At 46.9% G+C, this 18,938-nt stretch overlaps 1 protein-coding gene across 2 annotated transcripts in view; it reads left to right on the top strand.

Moving 5' to 3' along the window:
• Positions 1-18,682, top strand: part of COL15A1 (collagen type XV alpha 1 chain) — a 97,552-nt gene extending 78,870 nt beyond the window's left edge. For both annotated transcript variants that reach the window (XM_036888411.2, XM_036888412.2), the window contains 12 exons: positions 2,162-2,207; positions 3,665-3,745; positions 4,186-4,235; positions 4,329-4,430; positions 5,261-5,405; positions 8,821-8,885; positions 10,252-10,380; positions 10,523-10,582; positions 11,306-11,365; positions 15,060-15,245; positions 16,529-16,644; positions 17,603-18,682. In XM_036888411.2, the coding sequence (XP_036744306.2) occupies positions 2,162-2,207; positions 3,665-3,745; positions 4,186-4,235; positions 4,329-4,430; positions 5,261-5,405; positions 8,821-8,885; positions 10,252-10,380; positions 10,523-10,582; positions 11,306-11,365; positions 15,060-15,245; positions 16,529-16,644; positions 17,603-17,816 (1,254 nt within the window). In that variant the 3' untranslated portion in view covers positions 17,817-18,682. The remainder of the gene's footprint in view (positions 1-2,161; positions 2,208-3,664; positions 3,746-4,185; positions 4,236-4,328; positions 4,431-5,260; positions 5,406-8,820; positions 8,886-10,251; positions 10,381-10,522; positions 10,583-11,305; positions 11,366-15,059; positions 15,246-16,528; positions 16,645-17,602) is intronic.
• Positions 18,683-18,938: the final 256 nt, after the last annotated feature.

Here is an 18,938-nt window from a genome sequence, read left to right on the forward strand (position 1 = left end):
TTTGTTATTGTAACCTCATTAGCTTTGTGCTTGGAGCAGTATAGTAAGCGGGAAAATGGACTCCTTAAAACTATTGATAAGAAGAAAAAGCAATTCCAGCCAGTGCTTTTTGCTTTGGGAGTTTGGGGCTACCTTTTGCTGTCCTTTCCCAGTTGTACTGCAAAGTGCAGAACTCTGCAAGGCAGGAATTCTCGCTCCCCTTTTGTAATGAGGGAATGGACTATGACTCAGACTAGCTCACTGACTTGTCCAAGGTTACAGGGCTGACAGAGCTGGAACCATCACCCAAGTCCCCTTACCACCAGGCAGCAGGTACAGGCACTGGGCCCTGAGAGGCCAGGCATATGCACAGTCACCCGGCCAGTCAGTGGCACCATCCCTGAGGCCTCACATGTGTTGGCAGAGTCCTGGAACCCAGGGGGGGTGGGCTTTTCCCTGTGCACGGACATTCTCTCATACAGCCAACAAATACTGGGTACTTACTGAGTGCCAAGTACTCTGCTAGGCCCCGGGACACTGGGGAGAACTAGACAGGCGTGGCCTCTGTTCTCAGGACTTTGCAAATTATAATTTAGAAAGATTCCTTGAAGTGGACTCATAATTGATGCCTGTTCGGTGTAGTGATGAGGCTTGGGTCTAGGGTTTCCAGTGATGCCGCGTGGCTGAGTGTTTGCCTAGACGCTGCCCCTGTCTGAACACTGAGGCGCCCAAGTCTGCAACCCAGGGTCCGGAAACAGGAAAGGACCCGCCTGTGTAAGGTGACCGAGGGGCCTGCTGGTTCCCAGATCCACATGAGGACAGAGGCAACCCAGGTCATGCGTACTGCAGTGGCCTGCAGGGGAACATAAGACACAAGTGCTGGAGGGACCCTTCTGAGAGACGGCTGTATCTCACCTCCTCCTCACATGGGAGGGGAGACTTCAGCCCAGAGGCAAAGGGCTGGCTGCTGGCTCTGCCATGACTTAGTACCCGAAGCCCCGCCCCACTAATATGATTTCGGGCTTCCAATGGGCCCACCCTGGGACGTCACTTGACAAGTATCTGTCGTAAAAATGTTGCTGTACTTATTACAGCCTGCACCGGGACCCTTTGTAGTAACCAGGTCCTTTGAGGGCCATGAGTTTACTTAAAGAAGCCAAAGATGAGCTCAGACCATTTTTGATGAGCTTCTGATTTCACATTGCCCGGCTGGACACTGAGGGGCTGGGGCATGGAGATCTCTTGACCAGCTCTCAAAATGGACAAGAAAAAGAAATGCTTCCCCTGACAAGCAGCATGTCACATGCCCCCTCCAATTTCAGCCCCTGTCTGACACAACACTTTACAGCTCACACCTGGAGTGGACGGACTTTGTTAGCAGAGCTGCAGGATGTCAGCTCGGCACTACAGCCATCACACTTAACTTAGAAATGTCTTCCCTGGAAGATTCCCATCCCTTCACCCCTCTCGGTGACCCCTAAGCAGCTTATGAGCCTCCACTCAAAAGCATAGAGGACCTTGGTGTCAGAGGGATCATTTTGATCCCATGTCAGCTGGAAATGGGTGAAGGTGAGCTACTAAAAGCAGGGACACAGGAAGCTCTGTTTTAATAGATGAAGAAACACAGGGAAGGAATATTATCTAGAACAGCTTGGACTCCAGATCCCTGGCACTTGATGGGGAGTCCAGAAGAGCCCTCCTGACCTAATGAGAACCCCCTTGTTAATCACCACTGTCCCCAGCTCCTGTTGGTTAGGCCCATCCTTAACTACACACAGTAGCAGAGCTAACAGCTGGCCCAGCTTTGCAGCCAGGCACATCATGTGTTCAGACGCTTGACCTCTCACATGAACAATCCTAATTGATAAGAAAGAAGGCCCAGAATGCTCACAGTTGGTCAAACAGCACTGCCACAGTTTGTTGACATAAAGCTTTGGACTTTCCCTCTGGTCTCACCCCAGCCCAGCTACGTGATGGGCTCCAGCTGAAGGCCTAGGATGCCTGTGTACTGGGGGCTGCTGGGGAGCTCAGGGCTTTGGGGGCTTCAGAGCCAAAGTCAGGCCTGACTCCATGTCCTTGTCCCTCCTGTCACATAACCCCAGACAGGCAACAGTGGTTACGTGTGCATGCGAACACCAGGACAGGGTTTGCAGTGAATGACCTTGCTTTTCTCTTTCCCCAGCTTGGTACCACTCATCCTGGGAATTCAGAGCTCATCACCTTTCATGGTACACACTCCATGTTCATCTTATGTTTCTCTGGGACATTTCTGGGACCTGTGTAGCTCTGCAGAAGGTGGTTTCCATTCGTCCAGTGCTAAGTACAAACCAGGTGGCCAGGAGGACCAGGCCGCGTATGGTGGGAGTGGGGGTTACTGAGCCAAGGCTGTGGGACTGGATGCCTCTCTTTGCTTTTGTCACCCGTCTGTCTTGGCTGAGCCTCCGAGCTAGCAGGAAGCATGCCGTTTGTCCATTCACTTGTTAGTTTGTTCATAAAGCATCCATTGACACCATCCCCCTGCCTGATGCTCTCCCAAGCACTGGGCTGAGGCAGATGACTCCTGTGCTGGTCCTGCCATCCAGGCCCTTTGACTGTTAGGTGAAACTATTTTTAAAAATCATTATAATGTAATATACCAAAAGCTAATGTAGGGAAGGGCCATGGGAGCTCAGAAGACCTTAGCTTCAAAGTGCTCTTGGACCAGCAGCCATCTGCATCTCCTGGAAGCTTGTTAGAAATGCAGAATCTCAGGTGCCCCACACCCGCAGACCTGCTAAATCAGAAGCTGCATTGAACAAGTTCCCCTCTGAGGGAGGCCTTGCCAGCTACTATCTGCTGCTGACCCCCAGTTGGTGGTGCCATGCCTCTGACTCTCACATTCCTTCCCCCCCACCCCACAATGCTGGGGAAGCCTGAGTCCCCAGACCTCATCTGTACCATGTGCCCCCATCTGTAGGTTCATCAGCATTGGCCTCTCACCTCTTGGAAACCAGAAATTCAAACATCTAATGCCCCCACCCCATCCCACCCATCTGTCAAGGTGGAAAGTAGATCACTTCCTTTCCCAGAGGGGAATGCTGAGCTCCCAGAGGTTCCCTCCATGGCCAGAGAGGGTGGCTATAACCAGTTCTACAGAAACAGAGCTGGTCACAAGTCCTGTGGGGCAGTGGGCAGTTGTACACTGGCATTCTTACAACATTAAGTGGAATGCTTATCACCCTCAGCTGTCCTCCATGGGCACTCCCGGGAGATTCCTCCCCTCCCCTTACACTACCATGCTGCACAGGTGTAGATGAGATGGGAATGGATGCTTGACGTGCTGGTGAGCCTCAGGCTGTGTGTGAAGCTGTCCAGGAGAGAGTTAATTGTACTCTCTGCTGGGCTCCCAGAATGCACGGCTGGTACCTTAAGGATACCACTTATTCCATCCTCCCTCCTGTTACCCTTTGCTGCTTATGTCTCCTCAAGGAGACCGAACTTGTCAAGGTCAGGAACTGTGTCTGATGCACCTACCTCTGTCTTCCCATCATTTAGCAAAGGATTGTATACCCTCAATAGGCCTTTGTTTGTTGAGTGGCCTTTGCTAAAGAGGCTCAGTTTGAAAACATGTCTCAAAAATATTTTCTGTAGAATGAAGGTGATTTTCCACTACCTTTTTTAAAGTTGTATGTGTTTTTGGTGGCAGGTGTTAAAGGAGAGAAAGGATCTTGGGGTCTTCCTGGCTCAAAAGGAGAAAAAGGCGACCAGGGGGCCCAGGGACCACCAGGTATTCCAATTTTTGCTCTGGATCTTGCCTTTGAGATTGGTTCCTGAGAAATCCAACTGAGCTAGAAAGTAAGACTATTTACATTACCACCCTGACTACAGGCTCCGCGGAATTCTAGAGAGACCCAGTCATGGGTGACTGGGGTCCAAGATAGACCATCATTAAGAGAGACCAGAAGTTCCAACATGCCTACTTCATATGCACAATGAGGCCCAAAGAGGGTCAGGGACATGCCCAGGATCCCACAGTGACTGGGTTGCAAGGCCCAGACTAGCATTCATTTCTGCCTCTAAGCCCAGTGTCCACTCCGGTGGCTAAGGCAATGAGGGGTCACCTCCACTAGGAAGTAATCATGGCTGCCAACTGGGAGACTTATTTTTTAATTTCTGAGATTATTATTTTTTTTACAAAATGAATTTTACAAAACATTTCCTTTTCAGGCCCTCCAGTGGATCCAGCTTACCTGAGACATATTCTGAGCAGCCTGAAGGTAAGTATTTTTCTACCAAACATTTGGCCAAGTTCTTGAGCATACGTCAGGGACTGGCTGATCCTACTCTTACTGGTTGTTCTGTGCTTCCAGGGGGAGAATGGAGACCGGGGGATCAAGGGAGAAAAAGGAGACTCCTACAGCGACTTCTCTGAGTCAGGGCCTCCAGGCCCGCCAGGAAGTCCAGGCCTGGTTGTGAGTAGTGGGCCCTCTGTGGTGTCTTCCTCCATGAGTCACACCTTTCCCTGAAGCCCCCCTGTCAGGGGTCAGTCACAGCACCACAAGCTGGAGGCAGGAGTGTGTCGGCCTCTCTCCCCATACTCACTTACCAGTGGGGGCCCACGGAGGAAAGGGGCTGGCCAAGGCCATACGTGTTCAGGTAACTTCCAGGTCGCCAACCACACAGCTTCACCCATGCTAATGATGGAAAATCCACTCAGCACAGAGTTATCAGTGTTGAACACATCGGATAGTGGAGGCAGAATGGAAAGCGAGGGAGATATTTTTAGAAGGGCTATTTGATTCTTCTGAAATTTCACTGAAGAAGGATGCCTAGATAGGCTTGGTCTTCTTAGGATGGCAAGTATCTCCAGGTCACATAAGAAATTCAAGCTATGCCTCCAATGAGATTGTGACCAGATCACGACCCTCAGGGACCAGAGTCCACCATGAGGGTAGAGCCGGCAAAGCCATGAGACCAGGGTTCTGCTTCCAGCTCTGCTGCTGATGTGCTGTGAGACCCTGTCCTCTCTCTAGGCCTCAGTTTCTTCATCTGTGAAATGTGAAGTCTGGGTCCTTCTGACCCTGGGGCTCTCTGGGGTTCCCTGTAGTGTCATTTAACATAGTGCCTTGGCTGCTGCTGTTTGGATATTATGCCTCCTGAGTGGTACCCAGGATTGAGGATAATTATAATGATAGCTTGTATCTATTACCTTCATACAAATGACCTCATAAAAAGAGTAGATGGGACTCCTAGTGACTGACGATGCTTTCTCTCTACTGTCACCATGCCCTTGCCTCAACAGGGCCAGAAAGGGGCAACTGTGGTCGGGCCCCAGGGACCTCCGGGTGCTCCTGGCCTGCCTGGGCTGCCTGGCTTTGGAAGACCTGGTTCCCCTGGGCCACCAGGACCCCCAGGGCCACCGGGACCTCCAGCTATCCTAGGAGCAGGTTAGTACTGTGAGTGGTGCCCTCATTTAGGCTGACCCTATTGTTTGTCTCAAGGTCACCACATCTGGGAGGCGTGTCAGAACCACACTGTTTGATAGAGGGCTGTTTCCTGGGTGGAGTTTCTTTTCTTATTTAAAACTGAGATATAATTCATATGCCATAAAATTCACCCAATTAAAATGTATGATTCAGTGGTTTTTATATATTCCCAAGGCTGTGCAGCCATCTCCTCTCTCTAATTCCAGAACATTTCATCACCTCAAAAAGAAAACCTTAAACCAATTAGTAGTCACTACTCTTTCTCTCCCTCCCCCCAGACCACAGCAACCAGTGACCTACTTTCTGTGTCAACAGATTTGCCTATTCTGGACATTTTGTAGAAATGGAATCATATAATATGAGGCCTTTCATGACTGGCTTCTTTCACTTAGCATAATGTTTTCTAAGATCATCCATGTTGCGCATGTGTCCTGACTTCATTCTTTTTATAGTCATGTAATATTTCATTGTGTGGCCTCATACCCCATTTTGTTTATCCATTCATAAGTTGATGAACATTTGGTTGCTTCTACTTTTTGGCTATTATGAATAATGCTGCTCTGAACACTTTTGTTCAAGTTTTTGTGTGAATATAGGGCTTCTTGGGTATATACCTAGGAGTGGAATTGGTGGGTCATATATATGGTTACCCTATGTTTAACTCTCTGAGGAACAACCAAACTGTTTTCCAAAGTGGCTGCACCATTTTGCATTCCCATGAGCAATGTACAAAGGTTCCAAGTTCCCCTTATTTTCCCCAACACTTGTTATTATTATAATATCTATTTTATGGTTACATCTCCTTTAGTCTAGTCATCATTCATTCATGTGAAGTAAGATCTTATGGTGGTTTGATTGCATTTCCCTAAAGACTAATCATGTTCCCTAAAGACTTTGCTTGTGTGAATGGAATGTGCTGGGCTGCTCTCTTGCTGCCTGGGCCTCAGGGGACTTGAAGACCAGCATTGATTCTATCTTTCTATGTAAAAACCTCTTCACTCCTTGGTACCTCACTTCCTCACATGAAAAAGAGGTATAATAGAAGAAAAAATCTCCATTTATTGAACACTCATCAAGTGCCAGCTGCTCTGCTAGTCACTCTACTACATTATTTTATTGAATTATCAGAAAGCTCTTCAAGGAAAGTATTAGTATCCCCATTTTACAGATGAGAGAAGCAAGACCAAGAGATGTTTAGGAAACTTTCCAAGGTCACACAGCTAATGAGTGGCACCAACAGGATTAGGACCCAGCTCTGTGTTCTTCCCACTATGCCCATGGTACAAAATACTAATAGCAGCAATACCAGCATGAATGCATCATTGTTTGTTGTCTGAATTGTCATGAGCCAGGTGTAGTGGGTGCATACCTGAGAAGAGCACTCCGGTGTCTGAGACCTCAGGGAGAACTTACACAGGGGGTGGCTTTGGGACTGGGATTTTGACTTAGTCTTGGATCTTTGGCTACAAGTGACAGAAACGTAACTGAAATTAGCTCAAGCAAAAGGAATTTATTGGATATAAAGGAGGAGGTGAACAATAAATTTGTGGGAGGGGCAGGCATGCAGTGGGACCTTAGGTACAGCCAGAACCAGGACTCAACCCCTTCTGGGCATCTCTGGACATCTCTTGTCTCAGCTTCTCTCTGTATGCCAGCTTCCTGCTACTCACCACAGACCACATCCTCTGCATAGTAGGAAATATTGGTACTGAAAACCAAGAACTTCTACTGTCAGCTAGAAATCTTGGCCTACTTTCTCGGTTTTAGTTTGAAAAATCTGGGGTGGGAAGATCTTAGGGAAGGATTCTGATTGACCTATCTTGGGCCAGATCCCAACCTTGGGCCAGTCTCCTGCAGCCAGGAGGTGGGATCACATGCGTACAGGGCAGCTCCTTCTGGACCCCATATGGTCCAGAAATGAAGGGGAAGATCTGAGGAGAAGGTGAGAATACTCATCTTCCACAGAAGGAAGGTGCTGGGGGGTGTAACCAAGCAACCTTGAGGGACGCGTAGGAATTGCAAGAGGTGGAGGGACATTACAGTGAGGACAGGAGGTAGAGACTCTGCTCTCCACAGTAGGCCTGCACTCCAGGTCCCAGGATGCCTTGTTCCGTGGCATAAGGATTGCCCCTCACAGAATATACAGCAGTTCAGTTCACAAAACACGCTCACATCCATTGTCTCATGTAATCTTCATAGCAACCCTGGAGGAAGATGAAATGGATACTACTATAAAACTCATTTCATGAAGGAAGATGTTGAATCTCAGAGAGATTAAGAAACTTACTCAAGGTCATAGATACCAGGAAGAGGCATGGCTGGGGTCCAAATCCAAGTCCTCTGGCCCTCTCTTCACCAGACATTCACCACCTGTGTGTGGCTTCTCAGGTCCTGTGATGGGGCTACACACTTACAAAATCTCATGCAATAATTTTACTGGGACCTGTAAAAAAACCCTCAACTCTGCCAAGAGGTTTGTAGTTTTTGTGGGGGACAGGGAATCAGAGAGGTAGGAGAGCAAAGCACTGGACCTAATAATACTTGTTTGTGTTTGCCTGAAATGAGAGCTTTTCAGTGGGGAGCCATAAACCCCTAGAGAATTCAAGGATGTGCCTCAGGGAACTGTCACCCACTGACATTTTCTGTGGAATTGTGTGGATGTGTGTGTATGCACGCACATGCATTTTTCTAGGGAAGAGGGTACTAGGACTCTTCAAAAGCTGCAAACCTCAGACTGAATGCTATACAACTTGCAAAGCACATTGCTAGTGTATCTCTTAGTTCTCCCCACAGCTCAGTGGGGAAGAAATGCCTGCTTACATTTTACAAATGGAGGAAACTGAGGTTCAGAAAGCTTGTTGTTTCCCCAAGACCACACAGTTGAGAACCAACAAACAGGGACTTGAGCCCACGTCTCCTGGTGCCAAGGCTCCTGGCGCTGTACTGCCTTGCCCTCTTTCTGCCACCAGGCACCTTCTCTTTCTCCTTCTTAGGCTGCTTCCTCTGTTCAGTGGTTCCTGCTTATCTCTTGGATGAAGTAAGTTGTATTAGGACATTTTTGGATGCAAATGACAGAAAACTCACTTCAGACTGAATTCTGTTCAAACAACAGAACAAGAGGAATTTAATCACTTACAAAAACTGAAAAAGTCCTGGACATGGATTCCTCTGGGGCTTCATCACGGATCCCAGCTGCTCCCCAGGCCAGTCACCGTGGCTAAGTCATGTGCAGGGCCCAGAGCTTGCAAGATGCAGCTGCAGGGCACCTTGCCACACCGTGAAGGGGCTGTGAAGGCTCTCTTCAGGGCCCAGCTGACCTCCGAGGCATTTTTCTGAGGGTGCTTTTCTGTAACCCCTCTTTTCTTCTTTGTCTTAGCCGTGGCCCTTCCAGGCCCACCTGGCCCTCCAGGACAACCAGGGCTTCCGGGATCCAGAAACCTGGTCAGTATTATCAGTGTATACCCATCCTTCTGTTTCGGGTGGGTTTACTCAGAACTTCAGCTGCAGGGTTAAGAGGCTGGCATACCTTTTACATTGGAGTCAGGCCTCCGTCACAACAGAATTGGTGCAATTCCTCAGAGGGTATTTAGTCTCTCTTCAGATGACTAATTCAGTAAAAAATACAGAATGCAAAATCATTTGATTTAAATTCCACCCTTCTAATCCTTAATTGACTGGATTGTAACAAGAACCAATTATCTTTCATCGAAAAACATAAGCACAAGTCTGTAAACAATAGCACAGCAGGCCCTGTGCTGGTCAGACTTACCCTGGGTAATTCAGCCTTCTCTGTTCTGCCAAAGGATGTCTCTCTTACGCACTGGTTACCCTGCTGGTCATTGTAGCAGGGTGCAGCACGCACAGATTATTATGTGCAGAAAGAGAGACAAACACCTCTTTGTCAGGAGGATGTTGGGGTGTCAAGAGTCTTAAGAATGCTTTTTGTTTTTCATTGGATTTTAGTTGGAAAATTCGGCTGCCAAAAGAAAGAACTGTCCAGCAAATGATGGAATTTTGATATTTGGCGCCTTTGGGTGGGGGGTTTCTAAGCCATTTTGATGCACAAAGTCATTATTTTCAAGGCTAGGTGAAAATTAATTTTTTATGATTTTTCTCAGTTGAAATGAAAAACAAAAGCTCTCTTGGATGATATTTCTTTGAGACTTGATGCTTGTCAATAGATTTTTGCAGCTTTTATGTTTGCTGCAAAATGGATGTACCAAAATAGCTGTCGAACCTTTGGCAGTTTTCTAGACAGAGAAATTACAGACCCTCATTTTCTGTCATGTATGTAATATTGCAACTACCCAGCTAGACACACAAGATTCAAGGCCTAAATAATTGCACACTTGCCTATGTTTCTTATTCCAAATGCAAACAAAGTTGAAACTCTTTAAGGAGCAGCATGAGATAACCCATTTAATGATGTCAGTGCCACGGAGCAGCTCACAAAGGTGGAAGTGGCAAAAGTTACTGACATCTTTGCTGATACCAACACCCAACAAAGGCAATTCTGTTGCCTCGTCAATGCCAGGTTTTTATGGAAGTTTTTAAATGTTTTGTACTCACAGAATATTATCTCCTTGTTCTATTTATCAGAATTTAGATTGGTGTTCTAAGGTAATTTATGTTTTTTCAAAAGAAAGTCCTTTGGTTATTAGTGAAACTATACATCTCTTTATGACATAATAAGCCTTTTCATTGACTATGAGGGGATGGCTCATATTTGACTTACAAAGAGGTCAGTTTTTCAAATTGTGCCACTACTCTGATAATAACTGCGGTGTTTGGAATTTAAAATTGACAGGTTACAGCATTTAGCCACATGGATGACATGCTGCAGAAGGCGCATTTGGTTATAGAAGGGACATTCATCTACCTGAGGGACAGCACTGAGTTTTTCATTCGTGTCAGAGATGGTTGGAAAAAATTACAGGTAATTCTTGTACTTCCAATAACAAACTGCCTGCCAATACCCTCTAAAAAGAATAATCTACTCCTGTACATGCCATTTTTCTGTGCTGAAAATTGGCAGTTTCTAGTTGATGTTTCATTTTAATGTACTGTTTTCCTTAAAGCTGGGAGAACTGATCCCCATTCCAGCTGACAGCCCACCACCCCCTGCGCTTTCCAGCAACGTGAGTACTTTCCCAGCCTCACTTCCCACGCCTTCATTCATCAGCATTTCCGGCCCCCTTGGCATCCAGCACCTGCTCTGCAAATTCTGGACACCCAGCTCTGCATGGCTTAGTATCTGATGGGAGGCTAGAAATTACCAAGTGCCAACAGAAGGTTCTCACTGTAGAGAGAAGGGAGAACTGGACCCAAACGCTGGAGACGTGCTATTCCCATGTCCTACCTGAATCCTGCCAAGCCAGGGGCTTCCCTTCTCCACCTCAGTTATTCATCTGTGAAATCATGGTTGGCGTAAGCAATCTAGAAGAACCCTTTAACTTTTGGCATCCTGAAACTTCTTTGCCCAAAAAGAACTTAAGCAACTTATACTGCCCATGTTTTACCCCTTGAGCTACCCTTTGAGGCAGGTCCTATTCCCCCACTTGCAATTGAGGAAGCAGAAGCTCTGAAGAGGTGACCTGCTCTATTAAGTGAATGGGTCGGCTCTAAAAAATGGGTTTTCTGCATCGTGGTTCAGTGCTCTTCCTAAAGACTTGAGAATGTTCCCTTCCTTTCTGAGGGTCTTTTTTTTTCATTCAAGCATGAGGTGTTTTTCAGTTAAGAGTGGCCCAAACACAGTGACAAACTAAAGTATCTTCTCAAGAAATATGGCACTTGCTCCTCAATGCACTCTGAACAGATTGAATTCACATTCGGGACCATTTGTTTTCCTCTTTTACTAACAGCCGCACCAGCCCCAGCCTCCACTGATGTCTATTTCAAGTGACAGTTATGAGAGGCCTGCAGTAAGTACAATTCATGCATTTATTCTGCAAATGCCGAATGTGTGTCTCCTGTGTGTGAGACCCTGTGCTTGGTACACAGTTCCTAACCTTAAGATGCATGTAGACTAGGGAGAGAGGCGAACAAAAAATAGCTTATTACAATTCAGTGTGGAAAGTCATGTGGGGGAGGCGGACATGGTACTGGGGTGTGAGGCAGGTCAAAGAAGTCTGCCTTCTTTAGACGAGGTGAGCTCTGAACTAAGACCTACAGGACAATTGAGAGCGCAAGAGAGCCAGGTGGGGGGAAGAGAATGGACATTCCAGGCAGAGGGAATATGCAACAGAGGATGGCAAGGGGAAGCGCTGTCCATTTCTGTAAGCCCACAGTATTTCAGTCTGGCTGAAGGAGTAGAGTTCGAGGCAGAGAAAGGAGAAGTTTAGTCTGCAGAGGGTAAGACTAGTCATCAAGGGACTGTAAGCCAAGCTAAGCACTTTGACTTCTTCTAGTGGACAATGGGGAGCTACTGAAGGGTCTTAAGCAAGAAAAGGGTATTATATAAGATTGGCATTTCAGAAATGGCCCGGGTTAAAGTGTCTGGATGGATTGGAAGGGTCAGGACCAGGGGCCCAGAGATGGGGGGCTGCTGTATTATATGAGCTGGGATCACAGCACTGAACCTGCAGAAAAGTGGGCAGCTTAGAGGGAAATTAAGGAGGCAGGAGTGACAAATGGGGTCCTTGGGTGGCTATGGGGCAATGAGGAATGATGCGCAGGTTTCTGCCTGAGTGGCTGAATGGTGAAAGCTTCCTTTCCAGGGATCATTTTTGTTGCTGGAATTAGAAACTCTCATTCTATTCCTTCACTAGCATGAGTGAAGATTTTGTTCAGATAATTGCCTGTACCTCATGGGCTGGGCTTGCGGAGCCCTGTCCCTGCTATTATTCTGCTCTACTATCTCTACAGACCAGCTTCTGCAAGGGTCTTCCTTCCTGCCTCCCCTCCACCCCCCACCTCAACACAGAGACATACTTACCTCTATGAAGCTTGCACACAGCTTTGGGTTGGCGTGGCACTGATCCTGACTCCGACTCTATGTGATCTTACAGGTGTAAAGCCCAATATTCTCTGACTCGGTTCAGAGTTTTGGAAGAGATTGTCTGAATGGGTCATCTTGGGCCAGTTGCCCCCTGCCAACCTAATCAAAAGTAGCCAAGAGAATGAGCCTGAATGGCCTTTTTAGCCAGTGTTGTGGGGAAGTTTCAAAGAACAAGGCATGGGCTTGGCAGAAACAAGAGGCATGTTGCCTGTAGTGCTGCCATTCACCGAGCAGTAGCTCATTTGGGGCACAATGAGTCTGAGGAATCTACAAATCTGAGCAGAGACTATGGGAGGGAATAGGGGATGAAGGCCTGATGCCCTGCAGTGGGTCTGGTCTGGGGAGAGACCTGGGAGTCTTCAGCCGAGCCACGGAAACTGTGATGGGGGTGGCAGGGTCCCCAGGAGAGTCTGTACAGTGAGAGCAGATTGGACTGTGAGCAACAACCCAAGGGAATCGAAGGAAGAAACAGGAGGAGGGAACTGAGACGCCATAGCCACCGAGGAGGAGAGGGTGCCCAGCAAGGCAGAAGCCAAGTGTCAAGGCTGCCAAGAGGCCCATCCAAAGAACTAAAAGGTGTCCTTCAAATTTAGAAACTAGGAAAAGCATTGCTGGAGCATTGAGAATGCCAGGAAGATTCTAGTCAGTTGAAGAAGAAATAAGGGGGTGAGGAAAGAGAAGAAGGCAAATATAAGTAAGGCTTCAAGAAGCTTAGCTATGAAGGGAAGAAGTTAGGGCAGCAGCTAAAGTACTCTTGAAGTAGGAGTTTGTAAATTCTAAAGTCATACATATTCGGTGTAGAAAATTTGGACAATGAATAAAAAGAACGGAGAAGAAAATAGTAAATCACCTATAATTTTACTAAAACTACAACTGTCCACAAAAATCACCATCTTAACATTTGATTGTTGAAATGTTACCATCTTCACAGACATGTTCATACTCATTATTAAAATGTTCTAGCAATTAGAGAAATACAAACATGAGAGCACAAAAGCTCCCAGAGCTGCCATTCAGAAAAAGCCACCACTCCAGACATTCCTGCTTCCCCTTAAAGGAGGAGACGTGGGGATGGGTGGCAGGAGAGGCATGGCAGGGAGGCCCTGAACCCCCAGCTGCCCTGTCCCTAGTGTCACCTAGCACGGGGAAGCCGTCCTCTCACCACTGCCCTTAGGGGTAGCCACCAGAAGCACACTGGCTGACGGGTAGTGAGGCCATAGGACCCCTTCTCTCGGGGGCCATAGTTTCCAGATATGTGAGAGTGAGGAAGAAGGGTGGGGGACTGCATGGCCACATGGCAAGGGCATCAGAGGGCTAGGATTTGTAAGTGGGGCTGGAAGTGGTCGTGAGTGGGCAGTGTGCCAAAGCCTCCTCCTCATCCTAAGGGCTGGGAATGTAGAGGATAAAATGCTGCTCCTGAGAGGGCTACAGGGGACCTTCCTCCTGGTCGGGGTGGAGGTGCCCAACCAGGGGTCTCCATCTAGTCTGATGATAAAGGCAGAACCAGGGATGAATATAAAGAAATTGGGAGAGGTCTCAAGCTTGGAGTCTATCCTCTTCAATGTAGGGAAGGCAAGGGGTGGGGAAATGGAGAAAATATCCAGTAAAATGCAAGGACTTTGTGAAGTCTGGACATTGCAGTTCCTGGCCAGCCATGCTCAACTGGCTGGACTGTTGATAAGCAGAAGAACGTCAGCATGGTGACGCTTGGCACTGGGGACATTCAGATGGGAGACACAATGCAGAGACAGGGAGAGAGGTACTGACCACCTCCTGCCTCACCACATGGGGCTCATTTCTTATCCTTTGGCTTCAGGTATTTTAACACATTTTTCTGTCCTGGAGACTGGGCCTGTGGCCTGCCCTAGCCCTCCCCAGCTTTATGCTCATGAGATAAAGTTATTGCTGAGGTGAGATCGTGGAGAGAGATGACTACTTGATTGTGTAATATATTCTACAGGGTACAGCAGAAAGGGCTGGGAGAGAAGGGTGGGTTTGGGGAGAGAACAGACTCTGGAATGACTTTTATCTGGGCTGCTGACCAAGATGGCAGGAATGTGAAGCTAGAATTACTGTATGACCCTTAGTTTCCAAACTAGGCCACCCCAGCAGTCTGAGCAAGTAATGTCTTGACCTTCTCCTTTCAATGCCTCTGGCCCCTCCTGATCAGCCCCAGCCCTACTCAGGAGGTAAAAGAAAGGATGGGAGGCAGATTGCTTGGTGTATCTCTGGGATCCAGAGCCAAAGCTAGCTTAAAACCTCCTGGAAACTGAGCTGGGGCAGACCCAGGGGTCTTCAACGAATGGCTTGCAGGCTGGCTTCAGATCTCTGAAGTATTTGGTTCTGTTTTGTTTTTCTCATACATGGAAGAACTTTCCACCATTCAGAGCTGTTCAGAGAGCTGACACAGGTTGCTTTGGGAGAGAGACCTGAGCTCTCCTGCGCTGCAGCTGGGACTGGAATGCCAGTTTCAGGGAGAGGGTGAATAAGACGACCTCTAGCATGCTTCTACCCCAAGAGGTCAAGGATCCTATTAGGAACGTGAAAGAGTTTGGGGGATTGGAGTTTACTTTTAACTCCTTAACTGCACTGTCTTTTCTCCCACTTTCTTTTTTCAGCTGCACTTGGTTGCTCTGAATGCGCCGTTTTCTGGGGACATCCGAGCTGATTTTCAGTGCTTCCAGCAGGCAAGGGCTGCAGGACTGTTGTCCACTTACCGAGCATTCTTATCCTCGCATTTGCAAGATCTTTCCACAATTGTGAGGAAAGCAGAGAGATACAGCCTTCCAATAGTGAACCTCAAGGTAAAAATAAATATGGTTCCCATTGCCTCCCGAGGCCTTGGTCTCCACAGAGACTGTAAGTAGTTGCCATTTGCTGGCATCATCAGAAATATACTGATTCGAGGCCCAGCCTGTCCCTGATTAGCTGTGTGGATTTGGGTGGGTCACTTTGCTTCTCTGGATCTCAGTTTCCTTACGTTTACAAGTGGCCCTTCCTGTTTGGATGGTATGACTCTTGGAGCAGACAGGCAGAAGGAAAAATTATGACCTCTTTTGTTGATATAGCTTTTTAAATGTGTACAAAATATTTTGTATCCATTATCTTAATAGATATTTTCAATAAAAGTGGGACTTATTATTTTCTCAGTTTGTCTCAGATGAGAAAACTGAGGCTTAGAGGGAGAAAAGAATTTGCTTGAAGTCACTACAAAATGCGAATTAGTTTCCTCGACTCCCACATCAGGGGTTCTCGGTTCCACCTGAGGATGCCTTCTACTGGGCACTGGCCAAATGGCACCAGACAACAGCCGGTGAGCACCGGTCCCAGAGCAGGGCCACTTTGTCCCGCACCTGGTCAGCTGTGCTCAGCATGTCTAAGTGCCCAGCCTGGCAGATATTTTTCTGTCCCCCACTCACTGACAAGACAGGGCCTCCTCATAGATCCTTCAGTGATACGATGCCAGTGGCCAAGTCTCCTACAGAGAGACAGCTCTGAAGCTGCTCACATGTCCTGGATCCTGCCCTCTCACTGAATCTCCAAGACACCTCGAGACCCTTTGGTCCCTGTGACTCCAGGACTCCAGTGTGAACCTTGAAGTTCCAACCTGACCACAGACCACTTTCCATCTCCTCTCCCAAGGTTCTGTCCCACCGTATTTACTCACTCAAATTGTTTGTATTCTTAGAATGTGCTCCTTGAGGAAAAGGAATAGGAGATTCAGCTCCGTGTCACCCACAATGTAAACAGCACAAGGCCTGGCACAAATTTAAAGCTCAGTACATATGAAAAAGTTTTCAGAATAACTAATAAAGACCTAAAACATACTTTTGATGGGGAGGAGCCTTTATACACATGTAATAAAATAAATTACCTCAAGAAATAAGACTGCAAAATCAAAAGCATTCAAGGGTAGTTAAGTTAATAAAATCAAACCACAAATATCTGCTGAGCTCCCACTCTGTCCAGGCTCAGGGATTGGGGCTGGTGCTGTGGTCTGAGGTGGCATCTGGACCTTGAAGAATGAATAAGGTCATTTGCAGCCCAATGGTATAATGACTCTAATGTGGCATTTTTGTATCCACAGGGCCAAGTACTTTTTAATAATTGGGACTCAATTTTTTCTGGCCATGGAGGTCAGTTCAATTCACATGTTCCAATATACTCCTTTGATGGCCGAGACGTAATGACAGATCCTTCTTGGTGAGTGGGGGTGGAAGCCCTGGAAGTAAATAGTATGATAAACAGTTTAAGGAGGCATGGGATGCTTTTACCAGTTGCCCCTCTGGGATGTTGCCAGCAGAAAGCCTCAGTGCGGCAGCTGAAGGCCCTGGGACCTTAACATGAGTGCAGTTCCTTAGCATGGGACCTTGGGCAAGGTAGGTCCACTCTCTGAGCCTCAGCTGCCTCACCTGTCAAATAGGCAAGATAATTGTAACCATACCGTAGGGCTCTTGTGAGAATAAAATGGTGGGTATGAGAACATCCAGCATACAGTAGACACTTCATAAGGGGAGGGAAGGCTACTTGGTGATCCTTTTAACCCTGTGCTCTGAGCTGTGCCATTATTCTCTGAAAACCAAATGCTATTAAGAATAGAACAATTCAGCAAACCTTTCCGCAGTTTCTACTCTATGCCAGGCCTGATGGCAGGCCAGGAAGGCAGAGTGATAAACCTACACAGCCCCCGTGCTTACAACACTCACAGTCTACAGAGGAAGACAGGCAGACTGGCTATGGTTTGACAGAATATTATAGTTATAAAATGGAGAAACAGATAAAGTGACAGGAGCACAGAGGAAATACTCATCCTTCGGTTGTTGAGAATCAATAAGGCTTCTTGTAATGGACTTTGAAATGTGAGAAGGAATCACTGGTTTGAAAATGATAGAGAAGCCCCTCCAGACTAAGGAACCTCATGAACAAAGGCTTAGATTCACCAGGGCAGAGAGTGCAATTTGGGAACAAGTATGAGCTGGATATGGTTGGAATAGAGCATGTCCAGCTAGGTGGACAGGGCAAGGAGAATAGAGAGGAGATGTGGAGTCAGACCTTGGAGGGCTCAGGAGTTTGACTTGATGCCCTAGATTTATGTCAGTTTGTTCACAGATGCCACAAAGAAGTGACATTTCAAAAAGTAATGACAGAATTCCTTTTTTAGGCCCCAGAAGGTCGTTTGGCACGGCTCCAGCATCCACGGAGTGCGGCTGGTGGATAAGTACTGTGAGGCGTGGCGAACCTCCGACATGACAGTCACAGGATTGGCCTCCCCACTGAGCACAGGGAAGATTCTGGACCAGAAAGCATATAGCTGTGCTAATAGGCTAGTTGTTCTCTGTATCGAAAACAGTTTCATGACAGATGCTAGGAAGTAATGACCTGATGAGTGTTAAAGAGTTTTCCAGTTTTTCTTATGTGAAGAGTTGACACTGAAATCTAAAATGTTTAAATGTTGTAAATATTACTTTTTTTATTACACATTCGTCACAACAGCAACCAAAGAAAACATACCTCAATACACTCAAAACTGAAGACATAAAGGACTCAGATCAAAGATAAAATCTGATCCGTGTATTGGTGCTAGATTCTGCAGGAACCCCCACGCAGTGTGAACACGTCCCAGCATGGTTAAGAGCAAGTTGAAAACAGAGGCCTTGGTGTTCTGCCCACTGCATCCTTCAGAAAGTAATTTCCTCCTTTTAGCCATTGTTGAGTGTAAGATGTCCTTCATGTTTTCTTACGAAGTGTTTAGAAATGTTACCCCTTTCTAAGTTATGTGCAGACCAAATGCTTTGTTCTTTAATATACATCCATCATTTGCAACTGCTGTTCATACAGAGAAACAACTGCTCAAATGATCCTATTTGTATTTCCTGATATTACCAGACTTTAATGTTTTTTTCCTAAACTATTATTGCCATCATGCTTTAGGATTTTTATATTTTTACACAATCATATTTTAGTATGGCATCTGTTTATGTAACTCTGACTTGCTGGAAAAGTTTAAACTCCAAATTATCTGAAACTAGAAAAAAAATAGCACATAATTACTACCTTTCTCTTGGTAGCCCTTCCCTGCACCCCCTCCGGATTTTATGACTTCCATTTGGCAACTCCTGAATTATAACTGCAATTGAACAAACAGGTTCACGAGGACGAATTTTCTGAGACACATTTATCTTCATGCTGTGTACTTTGATTTTTTTCCATGTAAGTGAACATAAAAACCATCTTTTCCAGGCGCTTTCTTCTGTTTGACGTTTTCCCCTAGTTCCTTTATTCTCCACCGTCCATGTGGAGGTGGCCCTGGGGCGGGCTGGCTGACCCTGCTTGTGTTGCCCTCAGGAAATGATCTGAAAACAGGAAGATTTTCCCATCATGCTCACCTGCTCCTGCCTATTGTCTCCCACGTGGTGGGGGCAGCATGGGGTGGGCAGAGAACCCGAGCCTGTAACACAGGATGAACTGTGACTGTCTCAACACATGACTTTGGACAA

Source organism: Manis pentadactyla, chromosome 3 (assembly GCF_030020395.1).
Source record: "Manis pentadactyla isolate mManPen7 chromosome 3, mManPen7.hap1, whole genome shotgun sequence".
In the NCBI taxonomy this organism is placed as follows: domain Eukaryota; kingdom Metazoa; phylum Chordata; class Mammalia; order Pholidota; family Manidae; genus Manis; species Manis pentadactyla.